This window comes from Oncorhynchus kisutch, linkage group LG18 (genome assembly GCF_002021735.2).
Source record: "Oncorhynchus kisutch isolate 150728-3 linkage group LG18, Okis_V2, whole genome shotgun sequence".
In the NCBI taxonomy this organism is placed as follows: Eukaryota; Metazoa; Chordata; class Actinopteri; order Salmoniformes; family Salmonidae; genus Oncorhynchus; species Oncorhynchus kisutch.
In genome coordinates, this window is record NC_034191.2 from 71,113,417 (window position 1) to 71,136,035 (window position 22,619).

Below are 22,619 nucleotides of genomic sequence, written 5' to 3' on the forward strand. Positions count from 1 at the left end.
GTCTCCATCACTTCCTTAAATTGCATTCACAGCCTGACTAATTAGTAGGCATATATGATAATCATTCTGTTCTGTAGTTCCTACAGGCTAGGTCTGACACCAGGTGCTCACCTCTAACAAGAGGTAACAGGCATGACACTCCGATTGAAGACCAACCGTATAGGAAGTCAGAGTTGACCCTATAACCCAGGTGTGAGGAGACTCTTCTGGACGCCAGTGTTACAGAACACTCCCAGTGGGGGAGAACGCTGCAGCAATGAACCCACTGAAGGGACCCCATGACCCACAACTGGGAGGTGGTCTGCTGCTTACCGACATAGCACAACGTGACGTGCAGCCATCCTTTATTGCCATGGCAACAGGGCTGTCATAGGGGAGATACAGTAGAGGGAGTGAGCGGGTACTAGGAAAGAACATGTCTAGTCATGCCGTAATGGATGTGGGAGATGAAAGCCTTTAGGCTGAGATTGAGACTGTTGCGACAAGCGCTGATGATGTACGAGAGAGTGAGTGAGAACGGACTTTCAGGCCCAGTTCCCTAGATACAGATTATGTCTAGTCCTGGACTAAAAAGTACATCCAATTGAGAGTCTCTATTGAACATGTTTCTAAATCCAAGACTAGTCTTAATCTGTATCTGGGAAACTGGCCCGTAATGTCTTAATGAATGTGGGAGATAAAGGTTTAAAAGTCTGGAATTAAGATTGTCGCACACTGATGATGTAAGTGATTGGAGGAATTCTGGTTTGCCAGAATGATGAGAGGGAAGATTGTCCTCATTTTTTGATTTATGTCTGATTTTTCTGTTTTTTTCAGCCTCTTTCTTTTTCCACATTCGTTTTTGGCTATTTCACTATTGTAAGTGTTCTTACTAGTTACTGTACTAAGTCTAGTGATTTGTGTGTGTAAACAAAGTGGGGTTTAGTCTGATGATGAATGTAGTAACTGGCTGAACTGCCATTATTAAACCTTATGAAAAGATGGACAGTGTTCTTCTTTTGTTAGTATTCAGATTACTGCCAACCTACACATTGCTCTCTACAGACTGTAGAGTGCACACTAACTCAACTTTCTGTGTCATGGTTTTTGGCTTCCAAAATAAATAAATAAAAACAATATTTCCCCATAGGAATAGAATCGACACTCCATGCCAGTAGATTACGCTGTTTACAGTTGCATGCGTTTAGCGTTGACGACTACAGGGGTATATTCAGGATCTTTTCAGCGTTGCTTGAGCATTTGAAAACGACGATACATTTAAGGTTACTTATTAGACTTGTGACACAATCGCTGCCTGTTGAATGGCTAATCTATGCTAGAATGAAATATTATTGCAATATAAATTAGAATTTGATTGAGATTGCTACATTTTAAACAGTTGACATCTGATTTCCGGGTTTGTAACGTTTTTGAACATCATGCTTGGTCGTGAATACACCTTTGATGGGAGTGTTTAAACTTCTAGATGTATTTCTGGTCGCGCGCGTATGAATGTTGTTGATGTGTTCTAAGGATAGTTAGCAGTAGCTAGATTGCTTTAACATGTCCTCCGACGACAAAGTTAAGGTTGTTGGAGGGATTCAAGGGCATCTTCTGAAACTTCATGCAGCTCTCTCAGATGGCGACACAAGAGATGCAGCGCTAAGATGTCATGACATTATCGGGGACTTGGGGCAAGAATGCATGCTAACGAACAGCGAGAACGAGCTGGGTAAGGTTCACTGTTGGTCTATATAAAGTGTGCAATATATTAACTTCAATTGTTGTCAGACCCAAACAGCATAACGTTAACTAGCTATGTAGATATCATAGCAATTTAGCTAGCAAGTATAGATTTGCGCCTAGGCTTGCTAATGCTGGGGGGTATTCATTTAGCCTATTCTGTTGCAAAACGTTTCTTAAACGGGAAGGGACCCATCTGAATTTGTCTAATATAAACTCTCGTTTTCGTTTGGAGGAAACGGTTTCTGTTGCAAAACGTTTTGCTACATAATTGGCGTAATGATTACATACCTTCCTAATGAACGAATACTGGCTCGGATCAAGAGGCACAGACTGGGCAACTGTTTGATACAATGGCCAGAGGCATTTTTTGAGATGCTAAAAATCAGTTACACATGCGCATTGCATCCATCTTGAATGATTCCAGACGTCCCCATTCATATGTCATTTGAGATTAACTATGTAGGTAATAGTGATTTAAGACCCTAAATTAGCGTGTTTCTCAATGTTGTTTCATTCTAAGGACTAAAGAGGTCCTTACTTTTTTGTAGCTCTTGACTATCAGGCCTGCTACATCTGAGGCTCTGGTCAGCAGCATTGCATGCTTGTCCACACTATGGGAAGATCTCAGTTGCATTCTCACGTCCTCTCCTAGTCTCCTTCTCAAAACCCATTGGATGAGAGCCAGAAGTCTCGCATTTCTGATCTCCTCCTCCAATGGGTTTTGAGAAGGAGGCGAAAGGAGAGGACATGAGGAGTATGCAATTGAGATCTTCCCTAGCTTTCAACAATCCGTTGGGGTCAGAGGGCATGATGCAGAGGGTATGATGCTATTCTAATTCTGTAGGGACTATACAACATAGTGTTTTTGTAAAATATATAATTACCTGTTTGTTTATGAAGTGGTGAGTGAGTGACATCAAGTAATTGATTGATTTGTTTTCTCTTGAAGCTTTACATGCATCCTTGTTGTTCTCAAATGAAGATGGGTTGCTCAACTTTCTTCGAAAATCACTGGCATGCGAAGAGGTTAGTGCAAATGAATGAGGTCAATGAAAATCTGTTCCCCAATTGAAATGTAGAAGGACAGTCCCGTTCTATTTTGTTGTTGTTGCCATGATGACTGGTTCATATTTAAATGCAGCTCCGGGATACAAGAGTTGAGACCATCAGTCTACTGGACAAGTTCTTGCAGAGGATATCTACAAGCGTCAAGGGTTGGGAGAAGACTTATGCCATTGAGATCAAGGTATGTAGTCTATTTTTTAAAATTTGTATTTATACATTTTGAAGTTATTTTTATTTGACACCTTGGACTCCTCAGTATTAACTCCATCCTTCCTCTGTTCGTAGGACATATGCTTGGTTGTGTACACAAAGGACAAAGCTGCAAAATGCAAGACACCAACATTAGATCTCCTGATCAAGGTTAATGATTAACATGCATTCATGTGATAATGTTTTTATTGAAAACTGGTTAAATGACACCATCTTTTTACTAAATGTCAGTTTTCCATTTCCTAACTTTTATAGGTTCTCTATTTAACTAAGGACTCCAGCATTGCTCAGGACTTAAAAGTTGGTAAAATATTCGACAAATTCTATGTCGAGCTCTCCTACAAGAACAAAATCGCAGATACAGGTGAGTGTTAATTTCCTTCTTGATGGGGGTCATATTGACCGTGTGAAAAAGCAGGCACCTTCAAGTAGGTGTCGCAGAATAGCTTTCAATAGGGCCCCACATATTCAACCATGTTTACTGACCTACCTTGTAATTCCAATGTTTCCAGTGGCATAGGAATCACTCTGTCTGCTCTCTCTATAATGCAGTATACTATAACACTAGTTTACCTGCAAGTCCTATTGACACTGATTTGTGTTTCTGATTTGTCTTATTTTTTCAAAAGTTCTCAGTAAAATCTATGAGCTCTTAGGAGTTTTGGGTGAGGTCCATCCCAGCGAAATGGTCAACCACTCAGATAAACTCTACAGAGCCTATTTAGGAGAGCTGAAACTTCAGGTACATCCCATATAAAGTAGACTAGGGGTCAGCAACAGGTGGCCCACAGGCCAAAACCGTCCCCTCAAAACAACTGTAAATTCACCAGGAATTCAGCTAAAAAGGAGTTTTATTTAGTAAATCTGTTCCCAAGTATTTCCATTAATAAAAAAAGAGACAAACATTTGTGGCCAAATATAAAGACACCCTTTTCTGAAATATTTCTCTATTTCTTCTCAAATAAATATACACATTTGGCCTCCTGAGTGGCGCAGCGGTCAAAGGCGTCACTACAGACCCAGGATCGATCCCAGGGTGTGTCACAACCGGCTGTGACCGGGAGTCCCATAGGGCGGTGCACAATTGGCCCAGCGTCGTCCGGGTTAGCGGAGGGTTTGGCCGGAGGGGCTTTACTTGGTTCATCACGCACTAGCGACTCCTGGTGGCGGGCCGGGTGTCTGCAGGCTGACTTTGGTCATAAGTTGAACGATATTTCCTCTGACACATTTGTGCAGCTGGCTCCGGGTTAAGCGGGCAGGAGTTAAGAAGTGCGGTTTGGCGGGTCATGTTTCGGAAGACGCATGACTCGACCATCGCTTGTCCCGAGCACTTTGGGGAGTTGCAGCGATAAGACGATTGAAAATGGGGAGAAAAAAGGGGGGAGAAAAAAATAATATATACTTTTTAAATTTTGTCCATGTCAAATTTGTCTTTATTTTCTAAATTACAATTTTAAACTTAAGTTTACAAAAATAAAATTGGTTCTGCATTTTTGAAAATCCATAACAGGTTGTGGAGAATTATTTAAGAAATGTGCAAGGGTGTCTATCTATTTGGCCACAACTGTATGTGATCGTGTCTCATTGTAATCAATATATTAAATAATTGTTATTTTCAAGTAACAAGTTGGTCAATTTGCAGTGTACAAATTATTATAATTCTGTACCGTAAACATCCGGTCCGACGGCTGAATCTAGTTACCTATCCCTGCAGTAGACTGTGTGGTATTTGAGCTGTGTTCATTGTGCAATATTTAGGCCTACAGTTCAATTCCAATCGATTTTGTTGTGTGTATTGAATTTCATTTTCTTTTGGTTGCAATGTTGAAACCATTTTTAGATGACTTCATCGACAAAGGAGCCAAAGCTTACTGTTGTGGCTGGATGTTTGAGAGGGATCACGGCACTAATGGTTAATTTCACCAAGTCAGTGGAAGACGGTGTGTGTGTTTTGTGTTTATTGCCTTTACTTAACTGAATGTGTTGCTCCTGTATGGAAAGCTTTTTTTCAGTCGTAAATCTTCTGATTTCTCAGCACCAATAAAGTGACTTTGTCTTCAGGTCATCCTGTATTTTCCATATTTCATTTTTTATATTTTTTCTTTAGACCCAGGAACCTCAAAGGAAATATTTGAGTATGCCTTGAAGACAATTAGTCCTCAGGTTGGTAAAATGTTATACAATTAGTGCTCTCAATATCCTACATGGTAGCGTACAGGTTGTCTAATGTGAGCAATAGGACTGTTCATCCTTCCGCTTATTTCACGTCCTCTCTTTTGAACAGGTGGAGATGTGCCGTTATGCTGTCACCTTTGGTAAGATTTACTGCATTGAGTGCCAAATTATTTGCTAAATCATTTACACTTTCATGACTACTCCTTTGTTTCCATTGCACCAGGCAATCTCAATCAAATGCAGCATTGTTTGAGCTTGACAGTAAGCCATTTTTCTACGCTTTGTAGCTGGACTGCGATTGGTAGCAAAGCATGCAGCTCAATTCAGCCACTTGCTGATGGACCACTACAGAGCCTTGTTTGATGTCATGTCCAAGCTGTGTGGACACATCAACCAGGAGATGAAGAAGACCAGTTACTATGCCTTGGAGTCCTTCCTCAAACAGGTGGGCTTACCACGTCCCTGAAAGCCAGTATGTAGTTAGGGGCAATTCCATGGTAACAGAATGATGCTGATACTCCGATATTTCACTTTAAAATGTATTTAAAGCCAACCAATGAAAAACAATGTCTACAAAACAATGTCTACTGAACATTTTACAAAAACACATTTACTTGAAGAACAGTGCAGATGCAAAGTTTGGTAACAGAATGACAGAACAAACCGTAATGCAGTTCAAGAAATAAAGTTAAGAAAATATTTACTAAGTAAACTGAAGTAAAAAATGTAATAAAAAGTAACACAATAAAATAACAACAACGAGGCTATAAACAGGGGGGACAGAGTCAGATGTCTGGGGGTACAGGTTAGTCGAGGTAATTTGTATATGTAGGTAGGGGTAATGTGACTCTGCATAGATGATAAACAGCGAGTAGCAGCAATGTAAAAACAAAGGGGGGGGGGTCAATGTAAATAGTCCGGGTGGCCATTTGATAAATTGTTTTTAGTCCTAGACTTGGCGCTCCGGTATCGCTTGCCATGAGGAAGCAGAGAGCACAGTCTATGACGAGGGCGGCTAGAGTCTTAGAGCCCTAAAAATTCTCAATCTGCACGGTTCTTCAAGTAAATGTGTTTCTGTATAGTTTTCCATGGACATTTTTTAAAGTATTCCTTGTGCATAGAGTTGTACGGTTGGTTTAACTTTGAAATCATTGGTTTTTGTTTGACCTACATTTTGAAATGGAAAAATCGGAGTCTCGGTGTCATTCTGTTACCGTGGAACTGCCGGCAGACAAATTAATGGTGCCGTTTTATTTGTTGACATTTTTTTCCGCAGTCACGTTGCACAGAAGGACGTCAGGTCATTTGTCCCCTATACTTATTGTTTCATAAGATATAGGTCATGTTTCACTTGAGAGGATTTTTATGAATAACCGTATTTCTATTCCTTTGCAAGCAGTAGTGTGTTTCCTTTTTGCCCTGAGAAATATAACTGTTGGTTGGATTATCGCTTTAGGTTGCTCTCCAGGTGGCAGAGAATGTTGAGGAGCACAAAGGCAAGCTCAAGTTCTTCATGCAGAAGTTCTGTGCCATAATCAAGACCATGGACTCTACTCACAAGGAGCTCTCCATTGCTATCCGTGGCTATGGGTTCTTTGCAGCGGTACGTTTCTATTTTCTCCCCTCATCTCTTTGGGCTTGTCCTGCTGGAAAAGCCACTGACTGGTTTGTTGTTATGTTGTAGTATGCTACAGTTAGTCACTGATATGTACATGCATTTGGAGTTGTGATATATTTAATTTATCCAGTGCACTGTTTATTTTGCATTACTGAACCATTTATTGTATAATTGTTGCTGTTGCAGCCATGTAAAGTGGTTTGCCCTCAAGACGTGGACCTGATGTACACAGAGCTGATCCAACGCTGCAAACAGATGTACCTCACGGAGTCCGACGGAGAGGAGGACAAAGTTTACCAGCTCCCCAGCTTCTTGGACTCCATCGCCAGTGTCATCATCCACCTAGACAAGGTAACCCCAGAACCCAGTCCAAATGAACCCCTCCCCTTCCGAAATCTGAAAAATGCTTACCCCCGCGAAATCGTGATTTGTCAAAATAATCAGTGATGCTAAATCTAGCGCACCGCAATAATTGTTCCTATGTTCCAACCGATGTAACTTTAGTTACAGATGGTGGAGAGACTAGCATTACCATATCACTGTTTATCGTGCACCCACAGATCCCTGAGGTCTACACACCTGTGCTAGAGCGCCTCCTGGTGGTACAGATCGACAGCTTCCCTCAGTACAGCGTGAGAATGCAGCCCACCTGCACTCGTGCCATCGTCAAGGTGCTTGTCGCCATGGCATCCAAGGGTCCAGTATTCTGGAGCTTCATCAGTTCTGTGGGTGAGTTGAAGAAACTGAGTCAGACTCTAGCCTATAATATATGCCATTTATGGAGGCTTTCAAAAACCATTTATAAAGCCATCATAGTTGCTTCACAAACCATTTAAGCTACAATCATTTAGGCTGTAAACAAATGCCATGCTAGGTAGAGGCTGCCAAGGGTTTTGACACAATTGCCAAAGTGCCAGATGTAAGGAAATTTTTCTAAAGCCTTTGTTGTACGTGTATAGTATTAATAAAATCTATATCGACCTTATAAAGGGTTTATGAAGGCCTCATTAAGTCGTCAAAGTTGTTGTTACCGTAACTTCTGATGCATCACTATGCCAGAATTGTTTTATTTTTCTCCTTTCAGTGCACCAGGGCTTGATTCGTGTTTGTTCGAAGCCAGTTGTCCTTCCTGAGGTAAGGTCATTTTGGCCCTACATTATGCCACTGTTTTAATGCTCTAATATGAGAATATCATACATTCCTTACATGGACTGTGATCTATGCGTTGTTGACCTTGTTCTCATCAACTCTACTTAGTTGCATAGTTTTGTTATTTAAATGTATACTTTAAAGGTATATTTTCATGATTGAAAGTTGGCAGGATAGTGTATTGTCAGTCAGTTGGGAGAATGGGATATTGTCAGTTGGCGGGAACAGTTGTTGTCATTGGGAACTTGTTAATGGTGGTAACTGTTCTGTTAGGAGGGGGAGAACGCTCAGAGTGTCACCGGGACTGGTGGGGAGTCTGCAGAGGCCTCTCAAATGCAGATTGGGAAATGGAGGGTTCCCTCTTGTCGCGACTACCTGGATCTATTCAGGGGTCTCTTGGACTGTGATCATCTAAAGGTGTGTGTGTGTGTGTGACCAGTTAGGGCGCTGTTCTAAGCAGATCCTGGTTAAAATAGTATTTTTCTCTTTCAGATACTTTAACTGCACTTGATTAAGCTTGGCCTGGCCCAGTAGAATAGTCCTAAAAGTGTAAACGCCACCCATTTAGCTCTGCAGGCAGGCTCTATCAAAGATGACAAATACTATTTGAACGCAGGTCTGGTTCTAAGGGGAAATATGTTTATAATCTTCCTTGCTCAGTTTGGTTCTCTTAGCCTATTTAGTCCTCCACTAATCTCGGTTAACCCAGAACTTAAATTGTGCATCATTTGGTTAGATGCTACCATTTATGCTTACGTAGTCTGTCCATGAGAGATTAGTCCTCCACATGCAGTGTTGGTTGATTAAGTGTTCCTTGCTATCAATGACTCAAAATGTCCTCTGTTGTAGGACACTGGGTTTCTCGACAAGGGGTTTGAAACCCAGAATGCTACCCTGAGGTCTTTGAGCCGCCTGCTTTATGATGAACTGGTGAAATCCATCCTGAGGATTGTGGAGAAGCTGGACCTCTCAGTTCAGAATGTCAACACAGAGAAGGAGGTGAGACCTCTTCTGATAATAACTTTTGATTTGTGGTGAATCATTTTTTTAAACGGTCACCACTGATGTGTCCCGGCTTTAGCCGATGAATAAAGGTGTGCCACGCGTGAAAATAATTGATATTGTAAACAAATGAGAATCTCTCATTGATCAATATGTGGTTTGTGTTGTCATAGGGTCAGGATGACCAGGTCAGCAGCAGTATGGTTCTGCCGTCCTCTGATCCAACAGCCCACCTCCTTCCCAACAAACCCAAGGACTTCACTGCCTTCATCAACCTGGTTGATTTCTGCAGGTACAGTACCAGTCCCCATCCACTAGCCTGGTCCCAGATCTCTGTGTGCTGTCTGGCGTAACAACAACTATAGAAAGCAGCTATACAGCACAGATCTGTGACTTTGTTTTTTATTCAGTGAATGGGAGGAATCCTCAATGGAGACTAAATCATCCAGTGCTTTCAAGCCGCGTATTTGTATGCCAGTTTGGCACCTGAGTCCGTACCTCTAGTTACATTATGAGGCCTCTATCTGTTTATCCTTGTAGTGAGTTGCTCCTGAAGAAGCGTCTGGACTATTTTGGGCAGTGGGTGTACCCTTTGAGCCACGAGCTGATCCTTCAGTCCATAAGAGCCCCGCTTGTCAGTGGCTTCTACAAGCTACTCTCTGTCTCCATGGAAGTAGCCAAGAGAATCAAGTACTTCCAGGTAAACCGTGTTCATCAATTCCATCCCATTACTATGCTTTGAAAAGATGTTTGATATAATTTGCGTTGTATGCACTAGCAACTCCAGCGTCATGGGTTTGATTCCCTCTTGGGTCATATGCACTATCTATTCAGTCACTGCACTGGATAAAAGTTTAGAACTAAAGGTTATATATATGCCACGTAGACACAGCTGTATGTTCTATAACTTGATGGCTGATGTACATGTGATGTGATGTACATGGGATGTGATGTACATGATGGCTGATGTACATGTGATGTACATGATGGCTGATGTACATATGTGATTTACATGTGATGTACATGATGGCTGATGTACATGGGATGTACATGATGGCTGATGTACATGGGATGTGATGTACATGGGAAGTGATGTACATGGGAAGTGATGTACATGATGGCTGATGTACATATGTGATTTACATGTGATGTACATGATGGCTGATGTACATGTGATGTGATGTACATGGGATGTGATGTACATGATGGCTGATGTACATGGGATGTGATGTACATGATGGCTGATGTACATGGGATGTGATGTACATGATGGCTGATGTACATGATGGCTGATGTACACTATACTTTCTTTAACAGGGTGTCGGACCCAAAAACGCTCAAAGCAGCGCCTGTTTTGCACTCTTCTCAAAGTTTGGAAAAGAGGTACAGCACGACTACTTTTTGAATCCACTCTAGAACGAGAAGAGCGGTGTTAAAGGCCAGATTGTTTGGTCAGAGTGATGTACTGGAATGTCACTGTCTCCTTAGGTGGCTGTGAGAATGAAGCAGTATAAAGATGAGCTCCTGGCCTCCTGCTTGACCTTCGTTCTCTCCCTTCATCATGACATAGTTGCTCTGGACATCAAGGCATACATATCCCCACTTCAGGTGGGGAGCTCCCTCTCATGAGGGTTTATTACTGGTTTACCTAAAACATTTCAACTCAACATATAACTACCTACCTGGTACGAAGTCATGTACATGTATAGGTGCTGTTTTCACTTCATCCCAATTGATGACGTAACCGCTCTCTGGGATTGGTGTACCCCAGGTGGCTCTGAAGCTGGGCCTGAGCCATGCCCCACTGGCCAATGCAGCGCTGGATGCTCTGGAGTCGTGGTCGTCACGTATTCCCCGAGACACCATGCAGCCATACTATAGGGAGATCCTGCCTCACCTCGACGGATACCTGAAAACAGCCGCTGCTGACGGTGATTTGACCTCGCTGTCCATCCATCCATTCTTGCTTCATCTCAGTCTGGAAAGGAAATTACAAAGAATATCTTTGTTCTATTTGGCTGTACTTCCCTCAGGGAATCTGACCTACTTGTTTGTTCGGTATGCTATAATTCTGTTCCCCTTTTTGTCTTGATTGCAGACAAGGATGAGAGCCCCTGGGAGGTGACGTCTCTATCCACGGGAAAAGAAAAAGGATACAGCAAAGTGATGGCTAAGCTCCTGAAGAGATCCAAGAAGGTTGCCATGGTAATAAGTAGTAGGAGTCATTTTCCTGGCTATAAGTAACCGAAGCATAAGTTTCTCAAATATTAATTACAGGATGTTTTGTTTGTCAGGAGGAAGCTTCTCCCATTGCCATGGTGAGGAAGAGGGTGGTACGGTTGCTGGGACACCTGGGAGGGCAGCTGAACAGGAATCTGGTGACCGGTGAGGATCTAGATGTATTTTGCAACTACCGCTTTGATTAAACACGATGAAAAAACGTGTGTGTGTGTGTGTGTGTGTACTGTATGTATACCTAATATGTGCATCACAGGAGGCTGCTGAGGGGAGAATGACTCATAATAATGGCTAGAACGGAGTGAATGGAATGGTATCAACCACATGTGTTTGATGTATTTGATACCATTCTACTGATTCTGCTCCAGCCATTACCACGAGCCCACCCTCCCCAATTAAGGTGTCACCAACCTCCTGTGATGTGTTTGAACGTCTGCATATCAGCTAATTGTATGTCGACCATACCCTCATATCTTTATATATCACCTTAGGTATGTTTCTATAGTTTATATAGGATCTTATTCTCTCACCAGCGACCTCAGCCGAGGAGATGATGAAGAAGTTTGTGGCCTGGGACTCTGAGAAAAGACTGAGCTTCGCTGTGCCTTTCACTGACATGAAGCCCGTCATCTACCTCGACCCCTTTCTACCTCGCATCACAGAGCTGGCGCTGTCCACAAGTGACAGGCAAACCAAAGTATGGCCCCTCAAACTTTGTAAACAAACATATATATTTTACGAGGAAGCTAGACGGCCCAAAAAATCTGATTAAGTATATATCTGATAGACATAATAGTTTGGGACTGTTGTGAATGTGTGCAGATCCCTGGAAATAAGTAAAAAGAATATAGCTCTATACACGGCATTGAGTTGAATAGAGCCAGCCCTTATCCAATGTGCACTTCTCAAGAGGTGTATTTAAAGTTGTTACTGTGTGTATGTGCTGAGTTCAGGTGGCAGCCTGTGAGTTGCTCCATAGCTTGGTGGTATACATGGTGGGCAAGGGTTCTCAGATGGTGGAAGGGAAGAAAGGCAGCCTTCCTATGTACAACCTGCACAAACGCCTGTTTCCTGTGCTGCTCCGGCTCGCCTGCGACGTGGACCAGGTTAGTCCATAAGTCTAACTCAATTAATTAAATGTATTTTAATAAAGCCCTTGTTACATTAGCAGTTGTCACAAAGGGCTAAACAGATACCCAGCCTAAGCCCCCAAAAAGTGGCTAGGAAAAACTCCCTAGAAAGGGAGGAACCTAGGAAGAAACCTAGAGAGGACCTAGGCTCTAGCTGTGCCTGATGGACTTCAGACAAAACATCAGCTTAAGGCTTAATGTAGCCTTGATATATTTGTATATTTCAGTCATTTAGCAGACACTCTTATCCAGAGCAACTTACAGGAGCAATCGGAGTGAGTATCTTGCTCAAGGACACATCGGCAGATTTTTCACCTATCAGCTCAGGGATTCGAACCAGCAACCTTTCGGTTACTGGCCTAATGCTCTTAACCGCTAGGCTTGATGTAGCCTTCATGACCACTTTGTAAGGCCTATATATACAGGGCATTTGGAAGGTATTCAGACCCCTTCTCTTTTTCCACATTTTGTTACGTTTCAGCCTTATTCTAAAATGGATTAAATAAAAACAAATCCTCAGCAATCTACACACAATACCCCATAATGACAAAGCAAAAACAGTTTTTTTTTAAATGATTGCAAATGTATACAAAATAAATAAAAAATAACATACTTTATTTACATAAGTATTCAGACTCTTTGCGATGAGACTCAAAATTGAGCTCAGGTGCATTCTGTTTCCATTGATCATCCTTGAGATGTTTCTACAACTTGATTGGAGTCTACCTGTGGTAAATGCAATTGATTGGACATAATTTGGAAAGGCACACACCTGTCTATATAAGAGTCCACAGTTGACAGTGCATGTCAGAGCAAAAACCAAGCCATGAGAATGAAGGAATTGTCCGTAGTGCTCCGAGACAGAATTGTGTCGAGGCACAGACCTGGGGAAGGGTACCAAAACATTTCTGCAGCATTCAAGGTCCCCAAGAACACAGTGGCCTCCATCATTCTTAAATGTAAGATGTTTGTAACCACCAAGACTCTTTCTAGGGCTGGCCTGCCTGGCCAAACTAAGCAATCGGGGGAGAAGGGCCTTGTCCATCGGGTTCTTGGTCACCTCCCTGACCAAGAACCCGATGGACAACCATCTCTTCACCACTCCTTTATGGTAGATTGGCCAGACAGAAGCCACTCCTCAGTAAAAGGCACATGACAGCCCACTTGGAGTTAGCCAAAAGGCACATAAAGGACTCTGACCATGAGAAACAAGATTCTCTTGTCTAATGAAACCAAGAATGCCAAGCGTCACGTCTGGAGGAAACCTGGCACCATCCCTACGGTGAATCATGTTGGTGGCAGCATCGTGCTTTGGGGATGTTTTTCAGCGGCAGGGACTGGGCGACTAGTCAGGATCGAGGGAAAGATGAATGGAGCAAAGTACCGAGGGATCCTTGATGAAAACCTGCTCCAAAGCCCTCAGGACCTCAGACTCGGGCCAAGGTTCACCTTCCAACAGGACAACAACCCTAAGCACACATCCAAGACAAAGCAGGAGTGGCTTCGGGACAAGTCTCTGAATGTCCTTGAGTGGATCAGCCAGAGCCCAGACTTGAACCCAATCAAACATCTCTGGAGAGACCTAAAAATAGCTGTGCAGCGATGCTCCCCATCCAACCTGACAGAGCTTGAGAGGATCTGCAGAGAAGAACTCCCCAAATACAGGTGTGCCATGCTTGTAGTGTCATACCCAAAAAGACTCAAGGCTGTAATCGCTACCAAAGGTGCTTTAACGTAGTTCTGAGTAAAGGGTCTGAATACTTATATAAATGTGGTATTTCAGTATTTTATTTGCTCAATAAATTAACCGTTTTTGCTTTGTCATTATGGGGTATTGTGGTTAGATTTCGGATTTTTTCTTTATCTATTTTAGAATAAGGCTATAATGTAACAAAGTGGAAAAGTCAAGAGTCTGAATAGTTTCCGAATGCACTGTAGATGCTACAGAAATCATGTATTTGAACCTCAACTTTTTGTTTTCAGGTAACAAGGCAGCTCTTCGAACCACTGGTGATGCAGCTCATCCACTGGTTCACCAACAACAAGAAATTTGAAAGTCAGGACACAGTTGCTGTTTTGGAGGCTATTATGGTAATTCTCCCCCTACTGAATTTCAAATACTATTTATTTTTAATAGAATGTGAAACTGATAGCAAAAGTAGTTGCAACTGCAATGTTCTTCCATGCTTTTGGTCCCATGTTGCCACAATTTGTCACAAATGTATTTCAACCAGGAGTGAATGTGTAAAGCTGAAATGTACTTATTCTACAGCAGTTGTTATGAAAGGTTGCTGACGATATAGTTTTTCTTCAGGATGGCGTGATAGACCCTGTGGATAGCACACTTCGAGACTTCTGTGGCCGCTGCATTCACGAGTTCATCAAGTGGTCCATTAAACAGACCACCCCCAAGCAACAAGAGAAGAGCCCAGCCAACATCAAGTCTCTGTTCAAGCGCATCTACAGCCTGGCCCTGCATCCTAATGGTTTTAAGAGGCTGGGTGCTGCTCTGGCTTTCAACAGTATCTACCGACTATTCAGGTAAGGTCTTATTTGATTCTGTGAAGCGTGTTAGTGCAGTAAACGGGACACTCATACTAGGAAATAAAGGAAATGTGACTAGATTGCCCACACTACAGACTGCAATGTGTTTTTGTTTGCTTTATCTGTGCAGAGAAGAGAATTCCCTGGTGGAGCAGTTTGTCTTTGAAGCACTGGTGGTATTCGTTGAAAGCCTGGGACTGGCCCACTCAGACGAGAGATCCTTGGGTAAGGATTGTCACTAAATTCCTGTTGGTGCTGTCATTCTGTTAATCATGATGTTCAATATGAACAAAAGTCCACAAAATAATTAGGTTTTACGTGTGTCCAGAGAGGTCATAATATACAGTTAAGATCTTGAGGTGCTGAAATCCAACAATATGCATCATCACGCAAATCCATATATCGCCATAAAGATGAATAAAATCCTTCTACTTCCTTAGGAACCTTGCAACAGTGTGGAAGTGCTATTGACCACCTGAAGAGGATCATCAAATACAAGGCTTCCAACCTCAATCAGCAGAACACCAAGAGGCGGATTCCAAGGTTAGCAATGTACTAGGCTGGCGCTCTTTTGGGATGGTTGCATTTTTGACTTCAAGTACACGCAACTCTGTTTTAAAGCATTTTTGACTTGTATCATTTACTAAATCTTCTCTCTTTTCCACTAGGGGCTTTCCCCCTGATGAAAATGTGTGTTTGTCCGATGTTGTTATGTGGCTTCTGGAGCAGTGTGGGCGACCTCAAACCGAGTGCCGTCACAAGTGCATGGAGCTTTTCTACGAGCTTGTGCCCCTGCTACCAGGTGAACTGTACTTTTCTTCGAGCTTGTGCCCCTGCTACCAGGTGAACTGTACTTTTCTTCGAGCTTGTGCCCCTGCTACCAGGTGAACTGTACTTTTCTACGAGCTTGTGCCCCTGCTACCAGGTGAACTGTACTTTTCTTCGAGCTTGTGCCCCTGCTACCAGGTGAACTGTACTTTTCTACGAGCTTGTGCCCCTGCTACCAGGTGAACTGTACTTTCTATCTGTTCCTCTGTAAAAAAAAGACAAATGTGACAATAACACATTCTAACTATAGTATGTTTAAACATTTTATTTTAAACTTCTATTTATTAAGACACATTTAAATAAAAAAGGTAAAATATTTAAATGTGCAATTCTATGGCTCTGAGACAAAGGTCAAACACAATTGACCTCAAAAAGTTGTTTATTTACGGCAATATTATTCAATCAGTCAATCAATCAAATTATAAAGCCCTGGCACCACACCACATTGCACATTTAAATATTTTACCTTTTTAATTTAAATGTGTCTTAATAAATAGAAGTTTAAAATAAAACAGCAAGCAATATAGATGTAGAAGCACGGTGGCTAGGAAAAACTCTCTAGAAAGGCAGGAACCTAGGAAGAAACCTAGAGATGAACTAAGCCCTGAGGGGTGGTCAGTCCTCTTCTGGCAGTGTCGGGTGGAGATGATAAGAGTACATGGCCATTAAGGCCAGATTGTTCTTCAAGATGTTCAAATGTTCATAGATGACCAGCAGGGTCTGGGGACAGCCAGGAGTCATCAGGTCAGGGGGCAGGCGGGCAGGCAGGCAGGCAGGCAGGCATACTTACATTCACACAGGACACCAGTTAAGACAGGAGAATTACACCAGATATAACAGACTGAGCCTAGCCCCCCGGGACATAGACTCTTGCAGCATAGATACTGGAGGCTGAGATGGGGGGGGGGGGGGTTGGGTGACACTGTGACCAGTGGTGTAAAGTACTTAAGTAAAAACACTTTAAAGTACTACTTATGTAGTTTTTGGCAGTATCTGTACTTTACTTTACTATTTATAGTTTTGGCTACTTTTACTTCATTATTTTCTTTAGGAATCTAGTGTACTTTCTACTCCATACATTTTTTCGGACACCCAAAAGTACTCATTACATTTTAACAGGAAAATAGTTCAATTCACACACTTCTCAAGAGGTCATCCCTACTGCCTCTGATCTGGCGGACTCACTAAACACGAATGCTTTGTTTGTATATGAGTGTTGAACCGTGCCCCTGGCTATCCGTAAATAAAATAAAAACAAGAAAATGTTTGGTTTGCTTAATATAAGGAAGTGGAACTGATTTATACTTATGATACAAGTACCTTTTAGCAATTCCATTTACTTTTGATACTTAAGAATATTTTAAACCAAATACTTTTAGACCTTTACTCAAATAGTATTTTACTGTGTGACTTTCACTTTTACTTGAGTCATTTTCAATTAAGGTATCTTTACTTTTACTCAAGTATGTCAACTGGGTACTTTTTCCACCACTGACTGTGACCCCATCTGACGATACCCTAGGACAGGGCCAACCAGGCAGGATATAACCCCACCCACTTTGCCAAAGCACAGCCCCCACATGGCTAGAGGGATATCAACAGACCACCAACTTACTACCCTGAGACGAGGCTTAGTATAGCTCACAAAGATCTTAATGGGACTTTTCTTGTCTTTAGGAGAGAGGTCTCCGTCCCAATGGCTGCAGGAGCTGTTGCAGCAGCATGGTGTGGGGTTCCTCATCTCCAGGCTGGAGGGTGGAGGGCTGCTCTCCCAGCCCACCCTCAGGCACCTGGCCGGCCCCTTCACCGTCAGGGCCGCGCTGCAGTGGATGGACCTGTTGCTGGCCGCCCTCGACTGCTACAACACATTCATCGGCCTACACATCATCAAGCCCCAGCAGATACTAGGTGAGTGAACTCACTGGTGAGCCACACTCGTATGATGAGGGACGTTGCCTGAGACATGAGGACTCGCTTTTAGCTCAGAGGGCTAACAAAGTAGCGTGACGCACAGGAGACCTGGGTTTGAATCCAATATGGTCACACTTGCATTTCAGTCACAAGTTTTTTTTCTTTATTGGAAGGCTCTGAGAAATCCAGCTTTTTGAATGCGTTGGGCTTCTTCCTTGCTGAACTGGCCACCAAGGAGCTGGAGGCAGCAGAGGGCTGTTTCAGAGCAGGCCAGAGAATCTCCCTTTTCAGTCCCAGAGAGAGAGACCAGTACAACTACAGCAAGTGCACCATCATCGTACGACTCATGGAGTTTGCCACGGTGGTACTGGTCAAATGCCAACAGGACTTTTGGAAGGTGAAGGATTACTTTATGTATATTTTTGGCTTTGTAGACATTTATGGGCACCTCGTTTCTGTGCTAGTGTCCAACAAGACAAAACTCTCAGTACTTCCTGGAAAATGTATGTACATAACCTCTAAATCGCTGACAATTCCCCCATGCAATCACAAGCTGCATGTATTTTTGGGGGAGGATAAAGTGTCAGAAAAGTGTAAAATGTATCCCTTTATCAATTTAATGCCCACTGTCTCGCTGTATTGTTAATTAGGTATGGTATCACAGGTCTTCGTTTGCTGCCTTCTGGAAACTTGCAAGATTGTTTACTTGTAGAAATAAATGGATAAATATCAATTTTAACCCTGTCCCTAGTTACTGGAGAAGGATCTGTTTGACTCTGCCTTTTTGGAGCTGGTGGCTCTGACTGTCTGTGAGCCCTCGTCTATTGGCTTCAACATGGCTGACCTGGAAGTGATGAAGCACCTGCCAGAGGTGTGTGTTCCCCTGCTGAAGGCCCTGCTGGTCTCACCCTACAGAGAGGATCTGGAGGACAGCCTCAGGAAGAGGATATCCCAGCAAAGGTCTGTATGGTGTTGATTAGTCCTCTGTTTAGGTTAAGATCAGTTCAGTCCCAAACCAACCCCTAGACCATTGTCATTTCTAAGTAGCCCTTTAAACATGTTAGGTAGACAACTATGGGCTTTATAGGAGTTCTATCATTAATTTTCTTCAGGAAATCATCAGAGCACAGAGTAAATCATAGTGTAGGAATGATGATTAATAATGGGTTTGTGTTGTCTTCAGTGTGGAGGACTTGTGCAGCGTGGACCTTTACCATCCAGACACTTGTACCAGCCATGCCAATATGGAGATGCTTCTCTCTGCCTGCAAACAGATTCACAAAGCAGGCTTCCTCAGCTCCCTTCTGCACAGCCAGGTACTCTTTCTTTCTTTCTTTCTCTCTTTCTTTCTCTCCTTACCCCTGTCTTACTGATCTACCTGATGCTGCTGAAACATTTAGGCCCAGCTTTACTAAGGCCAGAGTTCAATTGTTGTCTTGTAGTGCACAAATAGTAAATGTTACACACCTTCCCTCTTGTTGAAATCTCTTCACTATGTGACTGTTCTCTCTGCTGTGTGTTAAAGGATCTCAGTTACTCACAGTCCCTGGGATCCAAACTCCTCCTGGCGGTATACAAAGGCATCGCCCCCGGAGAGGAGAGAAAGGCCCTCCCTTCCATGGACGTGAGCAGCAGGAGGCTAGCCGACGGACTGGTGCAGCTGGCCTTCTCCCTGGGTGGACAGGTTGGAAACACCTAGCCTAATACAGTCTTTCCCCTAGATTGTTTTGCAGGCGGGGTGCTAAGGCCAACAGAGCAACATCCATGCCCTCTGGCAGTTTGCTGCTTACATGGCAGACTTTTGTTTCTTTTTAATCTTTTTCTAAACAAACAATGTATAGCTTCCAAATATGTTTAAAACTTTAATCTCGTAGATAGTCAGTGATTGTATTCATAGCTCCAGCTATGAATTTGACAGTGGTCACAGATTGCGGCTTGACTCGAGTACTTCATCAAACTCTGTCTCTGCTATGCTTACCTGTTTGTGTTCTGTCGTCATTCTGGCAGAGTGAGCAGCTGGTAGAGCTGCTTTTGAACACCATCATGCTGTCTGTGCCTCTGGCGGGCAGCCGCAAGCAGAACTTCCTCAGCTTCTCTCATGGAGAGTACTTCTACAGCCTCTTCCAGATGACGCTCAATGCAGAGCTACTCAGCAACCTGGATACCACCGTAACGCTGCTCATGAAAGCCGCCACCCAAAACCCTAGCATGGTGAGTAGTAGTGGTCTCATCTATATAAATGATTTAGAATCAAACCTTCGTTCAAATGTCAGGGATTGGGTTGAAAGCAAAATACCCATTTCCATGACCTACCAAGAAAATGGACAAAGTATATCTCTCTCTAAGCAAGATGACCAAAAAGTGTTGTAGAATACATTTGTACATTTCTCTGGTGTCCTTGCAACAGGTTAGCGTGCTGCTGAACGGCATGCTGGACCACAGTTTCCGGGAGCGCTCGATGAGGAAGAGCCAGGGCAGTCGGCTGGTGGAGTGGATACTGCAGAGGTGGGAGCTGCTGAGGCCGTGGTGGGGCAACAACGCCTCCACGTCAGAAAGTAAAACCGCCACCCTCACATTGCTCTCCAAGGTTCTACAGGTGCAGCATAGCCAGATATATAGGCTTATTTTCATCTTTTTAAACATGTTTTCATTGTATTTTTGTACCCAGGTTTTAGCTTGTGTTTAACCTATATGAGTTTATCTAACTGTTCATTCTAACTATATGTATATCTAATTCTGTGCAGATTGATTCATCTGTGTGCTCCAATGCCGGCCACCAAGCATTCCAACTGGTGTTCTCCACGTTCACTACTCTCATCGTTGACATGGCCCTGCCGTTGAATCTCAAGGTAAAGCATTAAGGTCGTTTTAATCAATTTAATCTTCCTGATTTTGTTTCTTGGTATCTAAAATGTTTTTTTGTTTTTTTTAAGCCCTATTTTATAAGGTATGTTCACTGAAAACCATGTTACTGGGGATGGGAGAAGGGTCATTTGGAAGCTGTGGATAATTAACTGGCTGTGGTAGCATGGATGGCCAGGTTGGGAACATAAGCCACACTACAATGCAAGTCCTTAATCTTGTTAACAAGTGCTATGGGATTGACTCATAGTCATGGAAAACTGTCTTACCTTTAGTCAAGGGAAGAGGAAAAATGTTAATCACTGTTTTGAGTGAACTATCGCTTTAACCCCACCACTCTTCAGAGCCAGGCACTGATCATGCTGCCATTCTTCACCACCCTGCCGGAGGAGCCCCTGGCCCAGCTGCTGATGTCCCTGGAGGCACTGGTGGCATCCCACTTCCCGATGCAGTCAGACGAGTTCCCCCGTGGCTCCCTGCACCGCAACAACTACATGGACTGTCTTCGAAAGGTAAGGTCAACCAGACCTGGGTTCAAAAATGGTATTTAGGGTATTTCAATTACTTTCAAAGACATTTGGAAGTAAGTATTTCAATATTATTTATTTGAAAATACTCATACACTCCCATGCATTTAACCTAGGTATTTAAAAATAGTATTTAACATAAGTATTAAAAATACTTAAAAATACTTCCAATAGAAGTAGTTGATTCGGGACACATTATTTGAACATACTCACTACACAGAAAAATAATAATTTTAAAAAGAAATACTCAAATACACTTGTATTTGAGCTCTGGTCTGCCATCAACTTTAATAGTTAAGTCCTAAGTACCTGTGGGACACTTCGGTAGACCAGTAGTGTTCTAATGGCTCAGGTGGTGGGCACATAGTTCTTGCAACATCCGGGTTCTGGGTTTGATTCCCGCCACATATATTTAATGATATCTTGAATTATTCTTGTACATTATCATGAATGTCACTCCTTTTCAGTTTTTGGATGCCCTAGAACTCTCTCAAAGTCCTCTTCTGCTGAAATTAATGGCCGGAGTTCTGTGCCGCGATACAACGCACATTATGGAGGACTTGTTCCAAACGTGTTTCCAGAGAATTGCTAGACGGTGAGTGAGGCACTTATTTCCCCCACCGTGTTTAAATCAGTGTTGGTTTCTCCAAGTGTAAGGTGGATTGAAAACTGTTTTGTGTGTGAGCAGGTCCAGTGGTGAGCGAATGGTGCAGCTGTTATGTGCCGTGTACAAGACCATCCAGCAGGGTGACGTGCCTGTCCCCTCCATGCTCCAAGCCATGCTGGAGAGAGTGCTGCTACCATTAGCCTCTTACTGCAGCCCAAAAGCCCTGGCTGAATTCTTCAGCGCTAACGTCGGTGACATCATGGCGGCGCTGCTCGCTCGCTTTACCAAGGTCTGTTGGTTGCTTTCTTGTTATCTGTATTTAATATTCTGCAGTCTTTTACCGTGGTGGAACATTAATGACAAGTCTAAAGAGCTTTGGCTTTTGTGGAATCTACAAGGTTCATTGCTTTAATCTGTTATATGACGGGACGTGTGCTTTACTGAAAAGGTCTGAAAACATTTTAAAATAACATAGAGAACTTTGTGTTTTGGTGTAGATCTTCTGTCACGTGTAAGGCTTGAAATGTTTTTGACTTAGCCTAATTAGAAAATGTATTTTGTATTTGCAGATACACTTAATCCTAACTGAGCTTTTTCTAATGTTCTCATAGAGTTGAAAAACATTTAAACCAGTTGAAAAAAATATTTCTGACTTTTTTCAGTCCAACGAAGCGGCTTATGAGGCCCAGTTGATTAAGAAGAATGGCTGCTACAAACTGATGGAGTTGCTCTACTCTCGTCTGCCTAAAGAGGAGGTTTACTCCAAAGACTCCCAGATCAACCAGGCCTACTGTGGAACCACAGTCAAAACAGAGGGCAACGAGCTGTCAAAGACTCTCATCAAGTAAGTCCACCGATAAGTTGTATCTTTTTAAAGGTGCCATCCATAAAATGTTCCAATATAGCCATCCATTAAATATATATTCACCCCTAACCTTGCCAAGGGGTAAAAAATAAATAAAATGGTACTCAATCAATTTCTCCAGTCGTCTAGTTGAATCTGTTTGTGTTGCTAAATCCAGTTGTAA

At 42.7% G+C, this 22,619-nt stretch overlaps 1 protein-coding gene across 1 annotated transcript in view; it reads left to right on the forward strand.

Moving 5' to 3' along the window:
• The first annotated feature begins 1,431 nt into the window (after positions 1 to 1,431).
• prkdc (protein kinase, DNA-activated, catalytic subunit) overlaps positions 1,432 to 22,619 on the forward strand; it is a 43,981-nt gene continuing 22,793 nt past the window's right edge. Inside the window, exons 1-42 of the mRNA XM_031796705.1 lie at positions 1,432 to 1,711; positions 2,675 to 2,751; positions 2,867 to 2,971; positions 3,076 to 3,150; positions 3,256 to 3,364; positions 3,630 to 3,742; positions 4,841 to 4,940; positions 5,108 to 5,163; positions 5,285 to 5,315; positions 5,463 to 5,620; positions 6,632 to 6,778; positions 6,980 to 7,144; positions 7,354 to 7,522; positions 7,878 to 7,927; positions 8,216 to 8,359; positions 8,792 to 8,941; positions 9,118 to 9,236; positions 9,485 to 9,644; positions 10,262 to 10,327; positions 10,433 to 10,552; positions 10,716 to 10,875; positions 11,043 to 11,149; positions 11,239 to 11,329; positions 11,716 to 11,879; positions 12,136 to 12,288; positions 14,296 to 14,403; positions 14,627 to 14,853; positions 14,987 to 15,081; positions 15,297 to 15,399; positions 15,525 to 15,658; positions 17,362 to 17,592; positions 17,769 to 17,992; positions 18,347 to 18,555; positions 18,779 to 18,911; positions 19,121 to 19,279; positions 19,603 to 19,806; positions 20,003 to 20,191; positions 20,340 to 20,444; positions 20,802 to 20,969; positions 21,452 to 21,579; positions 21,673 to 21,880; positions 22,254 to 22,435. Of these exons, the coding sequence (XP_031652565.1) occupies positions 1,543 to 1,711; positions 2,675 to 2,751; positions 2,867 to 2,971; positions 3,076 to 3,150; positions 3,256 to 3,364; positions 3,630 to 3,742; positions 4,841 to 4,940; positions 5,108 to 5,163; positions 5,285 to 5,315; positions 5,463 to 5,620; positions 6,632 to 6,778; positions 6,980 to 7,144; positions 7,354 to 7,522; positions 7,878 to 7,927; positions 8,216 to 8,359; positions 8,792 to 8,941; positions 9,118 to 9,236; positions 9,485 to 9,644; positions 10,262 to 10,327; positions 10,433 to 10,552; positions 10,716 to 10,875; positions 11,043 to 11,149; positions 11,239 to 11,329; positions 11,716 to 11,879; positions 12,136 to 12,288; positions 14,296 to 14,403; positions 14,627 to 14,853; positions 14,987 to 15,081; positions 15,297 to 15,399; positions 15,525 to 15,658; positions 17,362 to 17,592; positions 17,769 to 17,992; positions 18,347 to 18,555; positions 18,779 to 18,911; positions 19,121 to 19,279; positions 19,603 to 19,806; positions 20,003 to 20,191; positions 20,340 to 20,444; positions 20,802 to 20,969; positions 21,452 to 21,579; positions 21,673 to 21,880; positions 22,254 to 22,435 (5,765 nt within the window). The 5' untranslated portion in view covers positions 1,432 to 1,542. The remainder of the gene's footprint in view (positions 1,712 to 2,674; positions 2,752 to 2,866; positions 2,972 to 3,075; positions 3,151 to 3,255; positions 3,365 to 3,629; positions 3,743 to 4,840; positions 4,941 to 5,107; positions 5,164 to 5,284; positions 5,316 to 5,462; positions 5,621 to 6,631; positions 6,779 to 6,979; positions 7,145 to 7,353; positions 7,523 to 7,877; positions 7,928 to 8,215; positions 8,360 to 8,791; positions 8,942 to 9,117; positions 9,237 to 9,484; positions 9,645 to 10,261; positions 10,328 to 10,432; positions 10,553 to 10,715; positions 10,876 to 11,042; positions 11,150 to 11,238; positions 11,330 to 11,715; positions 11,880 to 12,135; positions 12,289 to 14,295; positions 14,404 to 14,626; positions 14,854 to 14,986; positions 15,082 to 15,296; positions 15,400 to 15,524; positions 15,659 to 17,361; positions 17,593 to 17,768; positions 17,993 to 18,346; positions 18,556 to 18,778; positions 18,912 to 19,120; positions 19,280 to 19,602; positions 19,807 to 20,002; positions 20,192 to 20,339; positions 20,445 to 20,801; positions 20,970 to 21,451; positions 21,580 to 21,672; positions 21,881 to 22,253; positions 22,436 to 22,619) is intronic.